The sequence below is a fragment of the Rhamphochromis longiceps genome, linkage group LG7 (assembly GCF_057381845.1).
Source record: "Rhamphochromis longiceps isolate RC_006_pf linkage group LG7, R_longiceps_female_GT1.1, whole genome shotgun sequence".
NCBI classification, from domain to species: Eukaryota; Metazoa; Chordata; class Actinopteri; order Cichliformes; family Cichlidae; genus Rhamphochromis; species Rhamphochromis longiceps.
This window is the reverse complement of record NC_140563.1, coordinates 51,128,870-51,148,158: the sequence shown is the minus strand read 5'-3', so window position 1 is coordinate 51,148,158 and position 19,289 is coordinate 51,128,870. Positions and strand designations below refer to the sequence as shown.

General features: G+C 41.0%; 1 protein-coding gene across 2 annotated transcripts; it reads right to left on the bottom strand.

Moving 5' to 3' along the window:
* Positions 1-75: 75 nt before the first annotated feature.
* On the bottom strand, positions 76-18,880 carry prune2 (prune homolog 2 with BCH domain). Of its 2 annotated transcripts, none has more exons than XM_085414176.1 (11): positions 18,237-18,880; positions 10,463-10,529; positions 10,180-10,380; positions 9,707-9,883; positions 7,831-7,933; positions 2,478-2,609; positions 2,234-2,320; positions 1,832-1,930; positions 1,698-1,736; positions 1,193-1,243; positions 76-1,066 (listed from the first exon to the last, which is right to left on the bottom strand). In XM_085414176.1, exons 2-11 carry the CDS (start codon positions 10,515-10,517, stop codon positions 1,036-1,038), a joined length of 975 nt encoding a protein of 324 aa, XP_085270302.1. In that variant the 5' UTR covers positions 10,518-10,529; positions 18,237-18,880; the 3' UTR covers positions 76-1,035. The 2 variants fall into 2 exon arrangements, with proteins under 2 accessions (XP_085270302.1, XP_085270301.1); XM_085414175.1 differs by having other exon boundaries at positions 76-1,069; positions 18,237-18,878.
* Positions 18,881-19,289: the final 409 nt, after the last annotated feature.

Sequence of the window (19,289 nt, the reverse complement as noted above, 5' to 3'; positions counted from 1 at the left end):
TGACTTCACCAGGTTGAAAGTGGCTGATTTGTAATTTGGCAGACAAAGAAATGATAAAATACATTCAGACTTGAATCGATTTATTTTTATTGAATTACTAGCCAGTGATCAACAATTTCTTTGCATCCCCTCAGTACACCATTATAGACTGTGCAAGAGGACCATCGGTTATCTAATGAGGGGGACATGCACTGATGCACAGATACGCACACACGCATGCGTGTGGACACACAGATAAAGATGTGCTTATCAAAGATCCCATCGCTACTCTCACCCGAGATTCTTCCTGGTCGTCAAGCAGAAACTGAGGATGAGTTTCGACGTGTATAGACAGAAAGACACATGCATGCGTGCGCACAGACACGCACACACACTTGCAGAACACGACTAAAAAGACATGCTGTCACATAGCACTGACAGCTTCATATAATAATTAAGTTATTCCTTCTTAGTCTTAGATTAACTCTATAAAGGTAAAATATCTAGTTTTATGGTTAATTTTCCAGAAAGAGGTTTGGATTGGTCAAAAGCCAGTTGGTCATCTTCCATGGCACAAGGCACCCTGTGCTTTTACTGCGTACACAGAAGTAGTTTCTTCATCAGAAATACTGAGACTGAGTAACCAATAAAGGGTGATATTATTGCTTCACTGCTTCTCATGCACACAACTACAACACTATAGACTCTACAAATGGATTTGCGCAGTGCGCTGTCTAGTGTGTAATTGAAGTCCCTACCCTAAAGTGAGCGATGGCACTAGTCTGCTGATGCTCCCAAAACAAAAAATCACACTTAAGACTACATGTATATCAGGACTGCAGGTGTAAGGTACAGCAGGTGCTACAGCAGCCGTTAAAGATCTTATCGTGATCAGGTGCTATTGTAAGTTGTATTCTCTTATTAAACTCCAGTGTGTAATTGACAAAACACTGACAGACGCACACACAGTAGCTACACAATTTTCCAGATGCGCCCATTCAATACAACAGTGACTTCTGAGCATCGAGGTGACCCATCTATTCAGGATGTTTGGATTTACGAGCCGCTGGCACCAGCTGCGTCTGGTCTGCTGGGAAGATGAAAGTACAAAGCAGAGACATTAGAGATGGGTGTGTTTATGTAGTAGTGACAGACTGCTGACACAAGGCCGTTTGTCTTCTATGTGTGAACTTAAACATCTTCGAGGACTTACTCTGTTCTGCTTGCTGCAGTTGGCTCGGATCCCTGCAGAAAACTGTTCACTCTTGATCGGGCCGGGGGAGGGCGGGGATTGAAAGGTTGTTAAAGCAGAATTTACTGTTGTAATACACGAGCATGCGCTGAATTTGCAGGTGCATGCAACTTACGCTTCAGAGCACAGTTAGTCAGCCGGTGATTAGTGTGGGAATTCTACTGCTTCTTTTCTACATTTATTATCAGTGCAATAGATCACTGTGCTATAAGGACTGGCTCATTTATTTTGCTGTAATGATAAATGAGATGAAAGCAATGCATTTAGCCTCTTTAGCAAATTCTTTCTCTCTCCTGTAATTGCAACTATAGCCAAATCCAATTGGGCCCTGATCCAGCAGAAGAATCCCTGTGATCTAAAAAGTGAGTTGCCTGATAAGAGAGCGCTTCAACTGTAGATGGAAAAAAAAGAGAGAGAGAAGAAAAAAAGCAGAATAAGTAATGCGAGCAGGAGGGTCGATGCTTACCTCGAGTTCTCTGCCGCTTCCTTCAGCTGCTTGTCGAGTCTAGAGGTTAGAGTTTAAATGACAAGATGAAAATAGACTTCTGGGCTCAGAGGAGGTGGAGGCAGTGTTGTGTTTAAAGGTTTAAAGGGACTCACCTAATGATGCACTCTGGGATCTGGATGCAGTCCATCGGGATGAGTTCCTGCAGCTCGTCCAGACTGTTTACATACTTTATCTTACTGCTGAACTTGGTGCTGAGGCATCACAAGCATGTGCACAAAAAATGACCATTTTTACATAGGCACACACACACAATTAAAGATCTACATAACAGAAACACGATAAAAGCAATAAATGTGCATTACTCCGTTACACTATATTAAAAGGTCTGGAGTCACATTAGCAGCTAATTGTCTCAGTGTAATAATTTTAAGCAGCCTTAATTGTTTTAATACGTGTCAAGATCCAGCAGCAATCTTTAGAACAAGACAGTGGACCAACCACCAGACCACAACAAATACTGATAGCGTGCCAGCTAAAAGTGAAGTATTCTTTACCTGATGAATGGCTTGGTAATGGCTAGAATGGTCCTGATAAACCATGATGGATGGAGAATAATGAAGGATTTCAAGTTCTTCCTGAGCCTGAGGATAACATCACATGCCAAAGTATTATGTAAATGTTGGTGCATCAGTTTTCACTTTCATTCTGCAAAGCTGCAAATGTTCTTAGTCATTCAGGGCTTCTCTCACAAAACCAATGTAGTATCGCATAGCAGTGATACCGCTGAACAGGACAGACCTTCTGTCAATCATCTGATAGCACTTCTTTAGCCAACCAAGTCCAGGCATTCTTCTGTGGGGTGTGGCTCCATTCAGGTATACAATCATGTAGTCCTCTGCCACCATCAGCTCCAGTGTGCTGATCACATAACTGGAAAAACGCACACATGAGTACACACAAATTAATTTTCTGAAGCTTCACCCTTCCTGTAAGTACTGCTTACATAACCCTGACCCCTATTCTGGCTTTAAACCAAGGGTTCATACCATTTTTTTTTCTGGAATACCATATAGGATTATATAAAAGAGTAAAATGTTGTATTTGGACCCATTGCTGATTTCTACACTCCCTAAAGAACAGTGCTTTTAGCTAAGCACCAGCATGCCAACTTGCACACACTTTTAAACAGCAGCTCAAGACGTATTTGTATAGGCTTGGTTTTGACTAGTAGATAATATTACTGTGTTAATATTTGAATTGACTGCTATTGTGAAGCACTTTGCGATCCTGATTTAGAAAGGTGCTACAGTATATAAATACATTTTATGTACAAATCTTACTGTAAGACGAAAACTCTCTTTCTGTCTATCCTCAAACCCCGCCCACACCATCAGGAGTGGAGCAACCAAGCTTGACATACAGGTACATCTTAGGCCCCTAAACCACCAACCAATAACCCATTTGTAGCATTTATGCATCTATAGCATTAGCAGCATTATCTTAATTTAATGTAATTGACATTTGTTTTTGGTCTATATCTTTTGACTTATTTGAGCTACCTTACAACGTCCTGGTGTAAATAGAGGACATCCTGGGCTTTCCATTGATATCTCATGTGTTTGGGTGGCCTCTTGTAGCTCCAAAGAGGCAGGAAATCACAAGTTCAATTGGACGATTCTTTTTTTCCTATTCTCAGGGGGATATAAGTCATTTTGTTGCCTACCAACCACCTAACAACAGGCTAAAATCACAGGCCCAAACAATACCGTAGCATGTACTAGTAATATTTAACATGTTCACCATGTTGTAGTTTAGCCTACTTGCCATTTAGCTCTAAATACTAAATGCAGGCTGTGTAGACTGTATAAAAAGGATGGGTATACTGAGTGTGTTTTGAGCCATGTTGGTTTTTTAAGCTTTAAGTTGGATGAGAGTGAGAAGCGCTAAGCTTTCAGCTAATGCTAACGAACTTCATTAGTTGCTAGCCTTTACAGACTAAACGAGCAGCACAGTTTTTTGAGGGACTGTACCCCAAGTAATATTCTCCATCAGGCTTTCTCAAGAGGTTAATTTCAATTACTGGAAATAAAGTGCATGTTGGGATACACGCCTCAAAATTTAAGTCTACACAAAGACCAAACGACTGAGTTCTGAAATGTTATGAGAAGCAAAACTGTGTTTTGTACCTGGCATTAAACGTGTTTGTTACATCCCTGAAGTTAGCATGGTGGGGTCTATAGGGCTGATTTGGTTTTGCAGCCTGCCTCAAGTGGCCACTGCAGAAACTACCATTTTTACACACTGACACTGGTGTCATTGTTGCTTCGTGGTTTGTGCCCCTAACAGTTTACAAATTTTAACACTCTCAATAAATGCAGATCAGTGAGTCCCAAAGTGTAAGCTGGGGCCACCTGGTGTGCTGCTGTGAAGGTCTTGCAGATGAGACACAATAATAACAGAAATTCAAATTGAGATTACTCAAAAGTATGTTAAGTTGCATATTTAGCTATAGGTTTTATTTTAGGTTAGCTTGTGATATTACTCATTACTCTGACTCTATACTGAAGTTTCTTTTTCTCTTGTATTATGGTGGACGTCATGGGTTTTTTGGTTTTTCAGAGGGTCTCAGCACTCTTGACTTTGGGAATGGCTGACTTAGACAAACAGAACTGTAACTACATTAATGTGAAACAGCATCATGCCTTGCAGAAACTCACCTGGGCTAAACTGTAATTCAATCAAAAACTTCAAAATATCAAAAGCAAGCGGAGTTCGAAAGTCTCTGGCATAAAATGGTGAAATACAGGAGCAACTTTTATTTGAACGCTCAATGCAAAGAAATATGAGGAAATAGGACACAAGTCTTACCCTCAATTTGAAAAAACCAACTAACAGCATTTTAAACATTTCTCCCCTCTGAAGTCAGCAATGAGAAATTGGCAAAAATTTTGCTTCCTCTTTCCTTCTTTGCATCAATCTCACAAGCTCGATCAGACTTCTACTTTTCCGAAAATCCAATTCTCTAATTCAAACCATAAGAAACTGTTATCGCTTTCTCGTTTTTTTCCGCAGTCCCTCCACCACCTCCTCTCTGTCTTCGCAGTCAGCAGGGAACTTTGTCGCCTGCTTTGAAAATAACTTGACAATCTCCTCAGCTAGTTTCCTCAATAACTCATCTAACTTCACTGGCTCTCCTCTCCTCCTGATCAAATGTCATTCCCCAGCTTGCTTACAGACCAGCACTGCTGATCCACTCTGTTTCCTGAATATTCTGATCATCTCCCACTGACATCAAACTGAATACCGTTCAGCACCCAGCTACAGTTACTCCTCCTCGCGCAGATTCAGACCTCAAGCCATCTGGCATCAGAAACTGCAGACAGTACGGTTTACCTCCTTTCCGTTCTTTCCAGAACTCTCGGATATGCCAGCTCACTCAATATCTTCCACAGAACAGCCTGTGGGATCCCTAGCACACTGTCCAAGCATGAGGCGCCACTGTGCCAGCACAACAGTGGATATATCGACACGGGAGGTCCTAGCAAACAAGCTAGACTCACACTGAATTTTAATCACTTCATTTAGAAAGTTGTGTTTGTGCAGGAGTGTCATGGCTGATTGAAACAGCAACAACGTCCTTAATTTGATAATTACATCCACACACACATTGCTTTTGTCATATGCATTTCGATGCTGCATTGCCATGAACCAATTTTGACTGGAAGACCACAAACACAGCTGTGTATTTCCCACAGGCTGGCATGACACTTTGACTACTGTGGGTTGGACGTTACATGTTACAGCTGTTCAAGTGCCCATCAATCACAAGAATCCTTCAAATTAACTCTCAGTTCATCATCCAAGTAATACAAGAGTTTAATGACCCTGTTCCATTGTGATGCATTTAGTCTTTTGCAATTTTTTAGACTTTAAATACATCATCCGTTTTTGTGGACCCCCGTCTTGAAGCCTCGAGGTCAGTAATAGGTTGTTATCCTACTGTTTTTTGGAAACCGGCTTATGACCGTCCCTAAGTGCTTTATTGCACATTTTACTATAAAATGAATAGTACAGTTAACATCCTTCTATAATAAAGAAGACTCCAAACTAGCAATTCAACCATATTACATTCAAACTGAGGTCATAAATGAATGATCACATGAGAAGAAGGTTCATGTTCTAATAGCTTTCTGTTCAATCGGACTTCTTGTTGCAATCAGAGTGCCCCCCTCTGCTGACTAGAAAAGGCGCAGGTCTATGCTTGTAACATAACACTAAAATCTACAAGAACTTGTTTACAAAATGTGTACTGTAAATGTTGCCACTGATGCCTGTAGTGAGTGCTGAGTCAGACTATCCAAACGTATTTACACATGCAGTGTTAGACTGTAAGGAAGAATCCGTGATTTCGACTCTTTATCCTGTTTCTGAATGCCAACTGCACAAATTAGTACATATTAGTACTTTAATATGGACAAGGCTGTGTGATTGTGTGACTTTTTGTATAGCCACAATGAGGTACATACTTGTGGTTTTTACACATTTTGTAGTTGTTTGAGAAATACTGGATAATTTGGCATTGATATCCAACGCATATGTTTACTTTGTGCGCAAAATGAATCTAATGTGAGCAACAGTTCATTCACACTAGAATAAAAAAAGGATAGCAACTCAGAAAATTCAGTGGTTGCCCAGTGATTACATTGAATTTTTTTCTGCAAGTAGAGACGACCAATGCCTTTAATCTCAGGGCGAGATTAAATTGTGCAATTGCACAGGTCACCTGGTAGGAGGCAACCTGTCTTCAAAAAAATGCTCTGACTTGGAATGACTGCAATCACTCTCAGGGAGATAGACCAAGGTTTGCAAATAGTTTTTTATCTGGTTGCCAACTAGTTTTATTCTGATTATATTCTTGTATAAAAGGAAGGTTTGCCAGGCACCTGTCATTTTGCAGTTAAATCACCTTCCTGCAGCAATTTGTGAAGGAATTTATGAACTTTTGCATCAAATTGATGAGGTTTCAGCAGGACTCAGGAAGACGTTTTACGTCTCATCCAAGAGGCTTCTTCAGTTCTAATGAAGTTTTAAGGTTCATGTAATTCCCAACTTGACCCTTTTTACTTGATAGCAAACTGACTCCCTCTTTTTGGTGTTTTATTGCCATCTTGATACATCACTTTGAAGATGGCAAGTGACTACAAGTGGCTGGAGAGTTCAAATGCAATTACATCATAAGATCACTGCAAACATTCGCTTTAATTTTAAGTGTCAAACCACTTTTTCCTGAGTGTGACTGTAGCGTTACCTGACCTTCAGGATGTTAAAATTATCATTGCAATTATGTTAATATGTTGATATTAGCATCAATCCAAAACCCACTTAAGGTGAAAAATACATTAAACAGATTTTTTTAATTGCAGCCTTTCGCTCATGATGTTGCCAGTGCCAGCTGGCTGACTCCAAAAGCAAGTTAATATCCTCTCTCTGAAAGTAAAACTAACTTGCACCACAAATAAACACAATCCTGGCTTGATTGATTAGTGCCTTTGGAAACATTTTTAATAAAAGTAGCTGAAAAAATATGGCTTGTTTAGTAGGTAAAAAGTAAACAAGAAGTCCTGAGCTCCAGTGTCAGGGAATTGGTAAATTGCTACTTAGTACTAATTAAAAGAAATCAGTATCTTTGGGATGCGCACATACAATCAATAGATCCAGTTTGCTAATCAAGCATGAAAGCAAACTTACACCCAAATATGGTAATGTGATAGCAAAGACCTAAATGTTTAAATGAATAACAAACCAATGAGTGATGTCATAGTGGCTATGCCCATTGTTAATATACAGTCTGTGGCGCTGCCTTATACATCTTGGTGACATCAAGGATGATTCCTGGTTTATTCCCAAATTTTCAAAGTTTTACCCATAAACTCATATGTTTATATTTTTATGTTTATATATATATATAGATCAGTCATGATCAGATGGTCGATCATTGCTTGAAAAAATGGAAAAGCAAATGAATAACACTACTACAAAAACAGGATATGCACCGAACGATGTGGCTGAATTTAACGGGGTCAAAGCAAAACACTGGAAAAAACAAAGAGTCGTTTAAAGAGCGTCTTAGTCACCGCTTTTTGATACTCACAGGAAGAGGTTCTCCATTATTTCATGGTACTCCTCTCGGTCGCTGTCTGGCAGAAAACAAGCAGCAAACACGATGATGGCGTTCACTCCGTTGCCATAGTAGCCTTGATAAAAAGCACACACAAAAATAAAAGTAGTAAGAGTTCCTCTGGCGAGAACTTGATTGCTCTTTTATTTTTTGTTCTATTTATCTTTTGTCCATCAGACAGACTGTTTCCTCTCGCTACTTTTCTGATTAATGTAATTTCCGTCTATTCACAAAGCCATTCATTACCAGATTTGGTGTCACTCAGACAGCAGGTCTTTTATCAAAATGACAGAGCTGGTGAGATTGAATTTTCAGTGACAGACGTCTCTGTTTCCATGAGACAGCTGCGTTTCACTAAACCTGCAACGCAGAGCACAGTGGGATATGCATGGCCTGCATATTTCCACCCTCATGGTCAATCCACCCACAGACTAACCAGAGCTCGTGGTTAAGGCACCACAGAGGGGGAAGAGATAGACATGGGGCCCCTGCCTGTGAAACCAATAATGTGTGACTTAGTGACTGGTCTCAATTTAAGATCCAGGTCCCCCTGTGGTTTTCATGCATTATACTCACACACGGTTGTGTACAAGTATACGATTGCACAGCACTGCACAGTTCACATCATTTTTATTTTTGAACCATTCACTGACCCCTTATGCCCGGTGAAAGAGCAGTTGTTACTTTGATTTATCATGCCTGTATGCTCACAGTGAGTCGATCTGGATCACAGCAGTCAAATGGCCACTTTGCCCACATGAATCACGTTACTGTAACATGCAGGTGACACAGGGAAACATGACTTAAAAATTCGTGCTGAAAAGGTTATCAGTTGTCTTCATCTACAGCCTGCATTTCCTTATTTGTACTTGGTCTACTGCCAAAGTGGGATGAGGTATTTCCAAAATGCTACGTCCTTCCATGGTCTAGTTAGATGAGAACTGGCAGCTCATTAACATGACAAGGTTGTAATGCAGTAAACCTAACATAAATACTTTTTTAACCTGGCTTTCTTCTGTAATCCAATAGCAAAGCATGCTTACAATTGAGAAATACTGTGTGTTAGATGATTATAAATTTGTTGATTTATTTCTGGTTTTCTGTGTGGCAGGAGGCTTGTGGTCACACTTTTTTTTATTTTTGTTCATCTCATCTATTCACAATGGCCCTCAAGAGGGCTATTCGTCTTAAAAAGCCATAGTCTTCACATAGTTACCTCTAGGGTTCATGAAACTAAGGTTCCTCAATCTAATTCTTTCTTTTCTTTCTTCTAACACCATGAGGAGTCCTGGAGTCATTTTTTTTTATTAGAATGTCCTTCAATTTGCATATTATATAAATATGTAGGACTGTCATGCATTTGTGCAACATCTTTCCAAGTTCCTTAAATCCTGTCTCAGAGTGATACTGAAAAACTAGTTCAATTAGTTGATCCAAAATGCTGCAACAAGACCACTGACTTCTACTGTTCTCTGCTTCAAGTGACAACAAATCTTTCAGGTACAAAGTGACTGGGGACACTTTGCACCTGCTTTGTATGCAGATTCAGCTTGTATTTCAATCTTTGCTATAAAAAGCAACGTCTTTTACCCAATTGGCTTGGACTGGTATTCAGTTCTAGTGGTTGGGGTTTAAGGGAGAGTGCACCATTTGATGGATCCTAATGTTAACACCTTTACTATACTTTACTGTAAATGTGGTAACTACTTTGCAAAAGAAAAACTACACTTGTGAATTGATTTTAAAAAGTGAAATGAGTTGAGAGCAGTGTCTGCAGGGCTCACATGACCCCAGCAGCCGGAGCTAAGGAGGAAGATCTGCTCAGACTGTGAGACAAAACTTGAGTCACCTCCATGAGAGATGACTTTCATGTAGGGCTCAATGAGTTTCATGTTGATACGGTGTTCCTGCTCCCCAATGATGACAGTCCTCCACAGTTTTCCATCTTGGCGTTCCTCCTCAGCACTGTATGTTGGGATTGTATTGTAGACTTCACTGGTAGCACTCCTGTTGGCAGTATTGGGATCTGATAAGAAAAAGACCAAATGATGCATTGTGGGTAAATTGTAGACTGATTTTAAAAAGATCAATAGATCAGTAACTGTGGTTTTCCACTTTAACACATCAATTAAATTCTTGGTAAAGTAATGAAGCATATTAACATTAGCTGTTAGTGTTACAAAATAGTCTTGCTCTTGTTGTGCAGAAGGAGGAGAATAAAATGCTTGTATCACTTTGTAATTCTGCGTGCCCCACCTTCATCGCGATCTTTCAGGTCATCAAACTCACAGTGTTAGCATTCTAGCATTCAGAGTCACCCACCTTCCCAGTCCATTTCATGGTCTGTGTAGTCGAGGTAATCCCCCTCATCTGGAGTGTCGAGGTCGTCGACATTAATGTCTAGATCATCTGGTGTCTCTCCGAAGTCATCCTCGCTCTGGTCCAGTGACAGGCTGATACGAGGCGCAGATAGTTTTTTTCTCTGTGAGGCTCCTCCTTGCAGAGGTAGAGAGGTAGGAGGGACTAAGAAAAGAAAAACAGAAACAGTTATGCAATGCCACAGTGTTCTTTTAGCTATTAAGGGTATTTGTTGATTCGCGCTCACCTGGTCTGCCATCATCCCCCTCAGAGTTCATTTTACTCCCTGATGCCAGGTCCATCCCCAGGAGGACCTGCGAGAAGATAATTACAGTTATTAAATGAACTCTTATGATAGAAAAGGCAAGGCAAGGCAAGGCAAGTTTATTTGTATAGCACAATTCAACAACAAGGTGATTCAAAGTGCTTTACAGAGACATTAGAAACAAGAACAAATAAAAAGCATGATTTAAAATTGAATAAAACAAGCAAATAAACTAACTAACTAATTAACAAACAAACAAACAACAGTATATAAAATCAAAACAGATAAAATCAGAACAGTAGATAAAATCAGTAGTTAAATGTAAGTTTTGAAATTTAAGCTTAAAGTGTGGATTTGGTGCTTTATTCAAATGCAGCTGAGAACAGGTGAGTCTTCAACCTGGATTTAAATAAACTGAGTGTTTCAGCTGATCTGAGGCTTTCTGGGAGTTTGTTCCAGATATAAGGAGCATAAAAGCTGAATGCAGCTTCTCCGTGTCTGGTTCTGACTCTGGGAACTGATAAAAGACCGGATCCAGATGACCTGAGGGATCTGGATGGTTCATACTGGGTCAGCAGGTCACTGATGTATTTTGGTCCTAAACCATTCAGAGCTTTATAGGCCAGCATCAGAACTTTAAAGTCTATCCTCTGACGGACAGGCAGCCAGTGTAAAGACCTCAGAGCTGGACTGATGTGGTTCACTTTTTTGGTCTTAGTGAGGACTCGAGCAGCAGAGTTCTGAATGAGCTGTAGTTGTCTGACTGATTTTTTAGGTAGACCTGTAAAGATGCTGTTACAGTAATCAAGCCTACTAAAGATGAATGCATGGACTAGTTTTTCCAGGTCCTGTTGAGACATCAGATCTTTTATCCTTGATATATTCTTGAGGTGATAGTAAGCTGACTTTGTTATTGTCTTAATGTGTTTTTCTAAGTTTAGGTCTGCATCCATCACTACAAGGCAAGGCAAGGCAAGGCAAGGCAAGTTTATTTGTATAGCACAATTCAACAACAAGGTGATTCAAAGTGCTTTACAGAGACATTAGAAGCAAGAACAAATAAAAAGCATGATTTAAAATTGATTAAAACAAGCAAATAAACTAACTAACTAATTAACAAACAAACAAACAAACAAACAAACAAACAAAACAGTATATAAAATCAAAACAGATAAAATCAGAACAGTAGATAAAATCAGTAGTTAAAATGTAAGTTTTGAAATTTAAGCTTAAAGTGTGGATTTGGTGCTTTATTCAAATGCAGCTGAGAACAGGTGAGTCTTCAACCTGGATTTAAATAAACTGAGTGTTTCAGCTGATCTGAGGCTTTCTGGGAGTTTGTTCCAGATATAAGGAGCATAAAAGCTGAATGCAGCTTCTCCGTGTCTGGTTCTGACTCTGGGAACTGATAAAAGACCGGATCCAGATGACCTGAGGGATCTGGATGGTTCATACTGGGTCAGGAGGTCATTGATGTATTTTGGTCCTAAACCATTCAGAGCTTTATAGGTCAGCATCAGAACTTTAAAGTCTATCCTCTGACGGACAGGCAGCCAGTGTAAGGACCTCAGAGCTGGACTGATGTGGTCCACTTTTTTGGTCTTAGTGAGGACTCGAGCAGCAGAGTTCTGAATGAGCTGTAGTTGTCTGACTGATTTTTTAGGTAGACCTGTAAAGATGCTGTTACAGTAATCAAGCCTACTAAAGATGAATGCATGGACTAGTTTTTCCAGGTCCTGTTGAGACATCAGATCTTTTATCCTTGATATATTCTTGAGGTGATAGTAAGCTGACTTTGTTATTGTCTTAATGTGTTTTTCTAAGTTTAGGTCTGCATCCATCACTACACCCAAATTTCTCGCCTGGTTTGTGGTTTTTAGATGTATAGATTGAAGTTCTCTGGTGACCTGTAATCGTTTTTCTTTGGCGCCAAAGACTATTACCTCAGTTTTGTTTTTGTTTAGCTGGAGAAAATTGTGGCACAACCAGTCATTGATTTCCTCAATGCATTTACCAAGAGCCTGTACAGGGCCTCGGTCTCCTGGTGACATTGTGATATATATTTGTGTGTCATCTGCATAGCTGTGATAGTTTATTTTGTTGTTGTTTATAATCTGTGCCAGTGGGAGCATGTAGATGTTAAACAGAAGGGGTCCCAAGATGGAACCTTGGGGAACTCCACATGTGATACTTGTCTGCTCAGATGTGAAGTTACCTATTGATACAAAGTATTTCCTGTTTTCTACGTATGTTTTGAACCAGTTTAGTACAGTTCCTGAAAGACCTGTCCAGTTCTCCAGTCGTTTGAGTAATATGTTGTGGTCAACTGTATCAAATGCTGCACTGAGATCCAGTAAAACTAGGACTGACATTTTTCCACTGTCTGTATTCAGACATATGTCATTAAACACTTTGGTCAGAGCGGTTTCAGTGCTGTGGTTCTGTCTAAAACCTGACTGGAAGGCATCGTAGCAATTATTCTGTTTTAAGAAGTAACTGAGCTGTTGAGAAACTGCTTTTTCAATGATCTTACTTAAAAACGGGAGATTTGAGATCGGCCTGTAGTTGTTCATTTGTGTCTTGTCGAGATTGTCCTTTTTCAGTATAGGTTTTATTACAGCAGTTTTTAGTGGTTCTGGAAACACACCTGATAATAAAGAAAAGTTGACGATCTGTAACAGGTCTGACTCTAAAGTCTTTGAGACCTTTTTGAAAAAACTTGTTGGCAGGACATCTAAACAGCAGGAGGAGGAGTTCAGTTGACCTAAGATGTCCTCCAGGTCTTTGCTGTTAATAGGTTGAAACTGTTTCATGGTGTTTAAACAGTTTTTTGGTGGACACAGTACATATCCTGGATCTGCTGTTGATGTACCAATTGCTTGTCTAATTTTTTGGATTTTTTCAGTGAAGAATTTGGCAAAGTCATTGCAGGCCATGGTCGAATGAAGTTCAGCTGCCACTGACACAGGAGGGTTTGTTAGCCTGTCAACTGTAGAAAATAAGACCCGAGCATTATGGCTGTTTTTAGTGATGATGTCAGAGAAGTAGGACCTCCTTGCATTCCTCAGTTGTAAATTATAATTGTGAAGTTTCTCTTTATAAATGTCATAGTGAACCTGGAGGTTTGTTTTTCTCCATCTGCGCTCAGCTTTCCTACACTCTCTTTTTTCATTTTTCACCAGTGTGGAGTTTCTCCATGGAGACTTTTTCCTTCCAGAGATAACCTTCACCTTAATGGGAGCAATAGTGTCCATTACATTTAACATGTTAGCATTGAAGCTATTGACGAGCTCATTGACTGACCCTCTGGACAGGTCAGGTGTTAATGGGAAGACCTGGTTAAAAATTGCACTACTGTGTTCAGTTATACACCGTTTTGTGATCACTGTTGTTGATATATTTGTGTGGGCTGAGATTTTACTTTCAAAGAAAACACAGTAATGATCAGACAGGCCCACATCAGACACAGTAACCTTTGAAATGCTCAGGCCTTTGGAGATCAGTAGGTCAAGAGTGTGTCCTCTATTATGTGTGGCCTCTGTTACATGCTGAGTCAGCCCAAAGTTGCCCAGAGTGTTACTCAGGTCTTTAGTCCCTTTGTCCTGAGGGTTGTCCACATGAATGTTAAAATCCCCAGCAATAATTACACAGTCAAAATCAACACAGATCACAGACAGCAGTTCACTGAGGTCATTAAAAAAGTCTGTGCAGTATTTGGGAGGCCTGTAAACATTAAGAAACACAACTTTGGATGGGGCCTTCAGCTGTAAAGCCACATATTCAAAAGACTGAAAACTTCCAGGAGATAGCTGCTTACATTGAAATGATTCATTAAATAAGACAGCAACCCCTCCTCCTCTCCTGCTCGCCCTGACCTCACTGATAAAACTGTAGTTAGGAGGGGTCGTCTCGATGAGAACAGCTCCACTGTTACTTTGGTCCAACCAAGTTTCAGTTAAAAACATAAAATCAAGGCTGTGCTCAGTGATTAAATCATTAATTAAAAATGTTTTCCCAGCTAAAGATCTAACATTTAATAAAGCCAACTTAAGTGTTTTAGAGGTATTACTTGTCCCCTCGTGTTTGGGAGCAGTCTGTGGCACACAAGGTATGTTTACTATGTTTAAAGATCTTTTAGAGTGCAGCTCTCTGTGTTTTGACCAGGCCACATGTCTCCTGTCACCTAAAAGTACAGAAATTTTAAAACCTTCTAGTAAACAGGGTCCCAGCTTCTCCTGGGAAAAGTCATCACTGCCATAATCCTCACAGCCCGGACCCTTCACACATCACGCATCAGACTGCGGAGACAGGGCATGAAGAGGAACTAAGGGGGGCGAGGCTGGGCAATGTGACTTCGATTGCTCTGTTGAGGGTGGGGCTCGATGGCGAACCTTTGGCCGCTCTGGTGGGGGGTTTATGGGGGACAAAAAGGGATTGGGACGGGGGGTAGATCTGAGCCCAGCATTGACCCGCTCCATCATCTCCTCAGTGAATTTCAGGTGTGGGGAGGAGGGAGAAAGGGAGGGGGAGGAGGGTGATGGCCTGTCAGGGGTTTGGGGGACTGGGGAAGGTCGTGGTCCCTTGTCCTGGTCGTTGGTGTTGTTGAGAGAGTTGGAGGCAAATAGGGACCCCTCTTCTTGCCTTAGATGTCTCTCCTTTCTGAGGCTCTTCCTCAGATGCCATGGATGTCTCTCCTTTCTGAGGTTCTTCCCGGGTGGGGGCAAATGGAGCTCCTCCTCAAGGTTTCTGCTGGGCTTTGTCTGTTCTTGGAGTACTGTTTGTTCCTCTTTATGAGATAACTCCTCGTTTATCTCAGCCTTGGCACCAAGCACGGATGGATGACGTATGGAATAAGACAAGTTGGAGGTGAACAGTTTCACCCCTGGCTTGTTAAAATTAAATCCATTTGCTTTGAACAGATGCCTGCATTCCCAAAAAATATTAAAGTTGTCGATAAAGTGCACTGAGTGGTCAGCACATGCTGATATAAGCCATTTATTCAGTGTAAACAACCTGCTGAATCTCTCGTCTCCTCCTCTGACCGGCGGTACAGGTCCACTGATGAATACAGCTGCATTCAGAGAGTTTACAGTATTTAATAATCCAGTAAAGTCCCGTTTCAGAACCTCCGACTGTTGTTTGGACACATCGTTTGACCCTGTATGCAGAACAATGTTTGTCACAGTTGGATATTCATCTGCAATTTGAAGAATTCTCTCCTTCAGGTTGTTGACCATATCGTTAGGAAAGCAGAGGACTTTAGTGTTCTTACCGCACATCCTTTGTACATCCTTTACGGCAGAGTCACCCACAATCAGAGTTTCAGGCCTAGCCTTTAGCTTTCCCTGTGGCCTTTCACTTTTCAACAGATTTTCAGACCTTATTTCGCTGCTTTTAGATGGATGGTTGTCCGATATAGATCCAGGGTCCTTTGATAGTGGAGCAAATCTGTTCTGCAGTTTCACATTCAGTTGTTTTGGAGGTTTGTTGTTAACCTTCCTATTCACGGTTGTCCAGTCCTGTTTCCTCCCGTATACAGGGGTAGAAGAGCTTCTCTGTCTCGTAGGAAGTGAAGGCCAGTCGGTTTCAGAGATTTCAGCTCGCTGTGCCCTGCCTGTGATACGTCCTCCCCCTTCCAGGAGACATGATTTATGTCTTGGTTTTGCACCAAGACAGTCTAAGGGGGGATTATCACTTGAGGATTTATAATAATGCACAGAGTCTACTTTCTTGGTCATGTTATCTGTGCTCCTTAGCTGTGTACTAGCTTGCTCATCGCCATTGTTTTGAATCAAAGGCAAGGTTGTTTCATTTCCACACAGTCCATTTACCTCCACGTTTACTTCTAAGCGATGAATTTTTGTCTCCAGTACTGCAATCTTCTGCAGGAGGCTGTGGTAGTCATCTGTGGAGAGGGAAGGCATCTTGTTGCTAGTTAGCCTAGCGGTTAGCACCTTTCCAGGTTATTGAGGCTGCTCGGTGCCCAGACGCTGTAATCAGGCTTCAGCTGTGTCTAGGCCACAGACACACGGAGCGCTGAGGATAAGGTAACCATAAAATGTTGCTGTTTCTGTTAAGAACACTCTAGTCCTAATGATCTACAAGTGTCCAGAAGTTATCGCAGGTAAGCTCACACGGAAAAAAGGGAAAAAATCAGCATAAAAATCAATAAAAATCAATATAAGAAGCAAAGCATTCAAGAGCAAAGAGATGAAGCGTCCACACTCACAAAGGGGAGTGGAACAGCCTGCCCACCTGGAGAAAAACACACCTGGAGAGCACCCAGACTACTGTGTGTGCTCTCTGCCGCCTGTGATACCTCTTTATGTAATGACTGAGTTAGATAGACTGGTTGTTAGAGTCTTGGTAATGTTGAGATAAATGGCAAATTTAAAAGCTACTAGTGAGTGGAAAGTTGAGTTTTTTCATTTCATGCTCTGTTATACGTCTAATTGTACTTGGACTGAACCCCAGAAAAGCTCATTCTGAGCCAGCAAAGTTAGTTTTTGCTGATAATACTCCCCCACGTCTCCTCAAGAGGCATCTTAATAAAATGTTTTCATTATAATAGGATTTAAACATATGGTCCAGTATTACTCACTTAATTAAATATTAATATATATGTTTTTACATATGAATCTGAAGTGGATTGAGAAAAACTAAAATATGACCCATTTTAATGGAAGCATTCCTGTTACGTCTCAGAAATCCCCAAGCACTTTTCAATATAGTGCTGCAGAGCAGAAAATATGATTTGATTTCAGTGCTATAATTTAACCAACAACATTTTTGATCAATATCGTGTCTTTATCTATGTTTGTCAGCCAAAGGACACAACAAAAAAAATCTTATCTCTGGGATCTATATCAACGCTGTTTTATAGAGTGAAAAATTACAGTTTGGCTTTATCAATATCAGTGCGAGCATAAGAAAAAAAACCAATCCAAGCGCATCCATAAGTGTACTAACACCTTCATATCTAAAAAAGTGTATTGATTACACTTTTCTGATCAATAGTTCTCCAAAGCTATCAGGGAATGGAGAGGGGGGTATAAGAGGAGTGGTGAGACGGGAGAGGGAGATAGTAGAGCAAGGGATGGGGTGGGGGGATTCTGAGGTTAAAGGTCTTCTCCCTCTGTGATTAAAGTGGAGGAGGCAGGGTGACAAGTGGAAGGTGGAGTCGGGGAAACGGCGACGCTCGTTACATCACAACTTCATTCCTCTCCTTTTTTTCCCCTCCTAGTGCTCATTCAAATCAAATGACGGCACGCTTGCCTGAGCACAGATTGGGCACGGATGCAAATTCACCGAGAGTCACGTGCGCTCTTTCGCATGAAAAGGGAAAGTCCTTGTTCCTCATCGGCAGGATTTTATCTGGATTAAGAAAAATACGATTGCATTAGCAGCTGCAACAGAAAAATGCTGAATGGTTTGTTCCTGTCCAGTGGAGATGAGTGCCATGCTGATGATTCACTGTTTGTCTACTGTATCTGTGCCCACAAGGAAATAAATACACATTGATACACAGCCCTATAATGCAGAATAACAAAACCCAGCATCATATATCTTCCGCTGAGGATGCTGATTTGCTTAAGATCCACTTCCCCAGCACAGCGTAGGACCACAGTGCTGATGCCAGCAGCCCCTCCCTCTCCCTCGCTTCCTGTCTGCTGGCTGTGGAAAAAAAAATAGAGCATATCCCTTCTTTCTCTTCTTTTTATCACCCCCCTCCCCCAAATAAAAGCCATCTACTCACCGCTTCTGGGGCTCGGGAATCTCTGTCCTCCTGCGTCTCAGAGCATGAATGTACTTCCAAGTTCCCTGCCTGCTTCCTGCTTCCAGCCTCTCGATGGAGATGCTCAGCTTACAAACAGCTCACAGCTTCCACCATTTTGTGGTCACATGATCTGGGCCACTACCAAATAAGGGCGATCACCTGCTGCAACAGCTCTTTGCACACCAGCTTATACATACATATAGGAGGAGTGTATTTGCCTGTCATTATGAAGTGGGTGCGCTCTGAGGTTTCTGAACTACTACTATTCACGACAAGTGCGGGACTGCTTTTAATGTCTGACAGTTGATTTGTGAGCCCCAGAGAGCTGTTTGCCCTCAGGGTGACAAAAGGAGCTGTCGTGGCCAGCTCCGTGTGCAGATAATATTCATAGGATTCACCACATGCTTGAAACTATTGTCCAATCAGAAGCAAACAGCTGATGCTTGACAATCCACTGATTCTTAGGCTACTTCTAATGTTTCCTTCTACGTTAGCTCTGAACTGTTCAACCCTTAAAACACAACACAGGTGAAATCAGCTGGTTCCTAGATATCCATGCCCAAACACGCATTTCTCTAAACCTCGTTGAAAGCCTGTTTCACTTACCAAAGTTTAATCCCAAGTAATTAGGACAGGAAGACGGAGATCAGCCTGTCAGACCTCATTGTTGACCATTGTATGGTACAAAGGTTATAATCACACTCAGTGTAACCACGCCTGACGTGAAGGTGTCTGGGAAAACTGCCTTTAGTTAATCGCTGTCAGCAGCTGCTGTCCTATAGCGTGAGATCAGTCATAGATTTCTGAACATACACTTTGTTCTTTATATATATTTTTAATTACTTTTGTCAAAATAAAGTTCTCTATAAAGTGACAACAATGGGGAAGCAGCATGAATCAGTTTATAGAAATACATATTACATGATTGTGGTTTTAATCATTTTAGAGGCAAAACGTTTGTTAAAAGTATCCTAATACAATAATGAAAAAACAAATTAAAGCCATTGTAGTTTCCCCCCACAGTGAGGAGCT

Excerpts from the sequence above, each read along its gene's own strand:
- prune2 (XM_085414175.1), bottom strand. The coding sequence starts at position 10,517 with ATGGACCTGGCATCAGGGAGTAAAATGAACTCTGAGGGGGATGATGGC. Across the intron at positions 1,931-2,233 it reads ATTACCAAGCCATTCATCAG|CACCAAGTTCAGCAGTAAGA; the intron begins GTAAAGAATACT and ends GTGATGCCTCAG. Across the intron at positions 1,070-1,192 it reads ACTGCAGCAAGCAGAACAGA|CAGACCAGACGCAGCTGGTG; the intron begins GTAAGTCCTCGA and ends TCATCTTCCCAG.